This window comes from Echinops telfairi, unplaced genomic scaffold (assembly GCF_000313985.2).
Source record: "Echinops telfairi isolate 266 unplaced genomic scaffold, ASM31398v2 ScPeMD7_7425;HRSCAF=8463, whole genome shotgun sequence".
Classification (NCBI taxonomy): Eukaryota; Metazoa; Chordata; class Mammalia; order Afrosoricida; family Tenrecidae; genus Echinops; species Echinops telfairi.
This window is the reverse complement of record NW_022111325.1, coordinates 6,577,877-6,580,376: the sequence shown is the minus strand read 5'-3', so window position 1 is coordinate 6,580,376 and position 2,500 is coordinate 6,577,877. Positions and strand designations below refer to the sequence as shown.

Here is a 2,500-nt window from a genome sequence, read left to right as displayed (position 1 = left end):
TCTATCTACTTTGGTAAATTTATTCATCAAGCCTGGCAAATCCATTCATCTCCTTTTTTTATTCTTTTCTCCCTTGTTTCACTTTATTTCTCACATTCCCAGGTTCTTCACAGATAAAATATTTGAAGCATTAATATTGTTTCTTATCTTTCTGGATCCTTTACTTTGACACTTAACCAAACTGTCATTTGATTATCACGGAGGCTGACCAATTCCTATGAGAGGGATTTTCTGCCCAAAGCTCTGAGCAAGGCATCTTTGACCTCTTTGTTCCTTAGACTATACACAACAGGGTTTAGCAGGGGCGTGATAACAGTGTAAGTGACAGAGATAAGTCTGTCCTGCAGGGAATTTTGGGATTTGGGTTTTAGGTAGATGAAGGAGGTACAGCCGTAGTGGACAATGACTACAGTAAGGTGTGACGCACAAGTGGCAAAGGCCTTTTTCCGGCCCTCTGCTGATGCAATCTTCAGGATGGTGGTGACAATGAAGACATAGGAGATGAATATCAGAACCATTGGCAGAACCAGGACACACAGACTGATGAGCAAAGTGATAAACTCCTTAATAGTCGTGTCAGCACAGGCAATCTTCATTAGGGGCCGAATATCACAAAAGAAGTGGGAAATGATGTTGACGTGACAGAAGGGCAGACTGAACACAGAAGACACTTGGATGATGGCTGTGCTCAGGCCAATGCTCCAGGATCCACTTGCCAAGTACACACAAGCCCTTTTGCCCATGATGACTGTGTACCGCAAGGGGTTGCAGATGGCCACATAGCGGTCATAGCCCATGGCTGTGAGCAGAAAACAGTTATTGACCCCGAAAGTGAGATAGAAGAAGAGCTGAGTGGCACACTCTGGAAGGGAGATCGCTTTTTGGGGGATCAGGAGACTGGACAGCATTCGGGGGATGATGGCCACAGTATAACAGGTCTCAGAAAGGGACAGCACACTCAAAAAGAAGTACATGGGTGTGTGCAGTGGACGGTTGAGGCGAATAACTGTCAAGATGACAGCATTGCTGGCCAGAGTCAACAGGTATAAGAGCAAAAAGAACACAAATAGGACAAGCCGATGCCGCCACCCAAAAATGGAGAAACCTTCGAAAGTAAACTCTGTAATAGCTGTAAAATTGAGTCTTGGCATCGGGGGCAATCTGGATCTGAAAGAGAAGAAATTAGAAGTCTGGGCAGCCAATCTGAAGACAGGCATGTGTAAGGACCAAAAAGGATATCGTTCTGAATTTGAAAAGCCCTCAGCATTCAGACACCGAGCCGCCTTTCAAAGGTCTTTAGGGTCCTGGGACTGGGGTCAGATATGGTAGGAGACACTGTTGTGCTTTCTGGAAGAGAGGCTAGCATGTGGCCGAAGGATATGGTGTCACTTGAAGTCAGTTTTCTTTTTTCAGCCTTCCTTTTGATGGCACCAAACAGGCATATTAATCCCTAAGTTTCTCTTCTACATGAATGTAGTTTTTTATTCTATTTTCTAGTCTCTAGATAAGCAAAATAAAGTTTCTGAAACTTTTTCAGGGTATAAAATACCAGAAATGATTAAAAAAAACCAAATTATTTAAGTTTACAGGTGTCTCAGCCTTTAACCATAAAGTTGTCTGGTGTTGTTTGCTCAATCCACTTGTCTCCATTTGCTCATCTAGAAGATCAAAAAACTAATAACATCTGTTGCATAGGGATTATATAAATTGCTGTAGGTGAATGGTGTAGCATGATTATTGATGCACAGCAGGCAAATAGCATATTAAATCCCAGATTTCCTCCACGTATTTGTCCTAACTATCCACAATCTTCATAATCTGAGTTCCACTTGTATTTTTGTATACCTACTCTCCAAAGTTTCAGAAAGAAAGTATGTCACTTGGATGTCCAAAGTATTCCTGACTCATTCCTGGTCTTTTCTATTGCCTCATAATCCTGGGAAAGTTTGGACCATAAGAGAGGAAAATGGAAGAAGAATGAATACACTTGGATTATGGTTAGGACAAGAATATTGAATATACCACGTACTCCCAAGAGAATGCAAGATATCTGTCTTGGAAGAAATGCAGCCAAAATTCTTTTCAGAAATGTGATGGCAAGATTTCATTTTTTGGTTTTGGACATGTCTTCCTAAGAGATGAAGCAGAGTGAAGGGCATCGTGCTTGGTAAAGTAAAGAATCAGCAGAAAAGACAGAGACCCTCATTAAGGTGGTTTGATTCAGTGACTGCAGTAATGTGGTCAAATATTTCCATGGTGGTAAGGATTGAACAGGACTGGGAAATGTCTTTCTCTCTAATAGATAACAGCTCTATGAGTAGGAGCTGATGGCAAGGCACCTATAAACAAGAATACCCGACTTCCGGGAAGATGGCGACGGAGTGACAGGTACCAGAGGGACTCCGCAGAATCCAGCCCAGGAGAGCTGCTTAGAGGGAACTTTAACACAACTAGAACACAGGAGGAGCATCATAAAGATAAGTAGGCACAGACCCACGGG

The 2,500-nt window shown here is 42.4% G+C and overlaps 1 protein-coding gene across 1 annotated transcript in view; it reads right to left on the bottom strand.

Annotated features, from left to right (window-relative positions):
* Window positions 1–215: 215 nt before the first annotated feature.
* The window catches only part of LOC101645485 (olfactory receptor 10J4), a 48,720-nt gene continuing 46,435 nt past the window's right edge, over window positions 216–2,500 (bottom strand). The window contains exon 2 of the mRNA XM_004716494.2: window positions 216–1,161. Coding sequence (XP_004716551.2) covers window positions 216–1,161 — 946 coding nt within the window. The remainder of the gene's footprint in view (window positions 1,162–2,500) is intronic.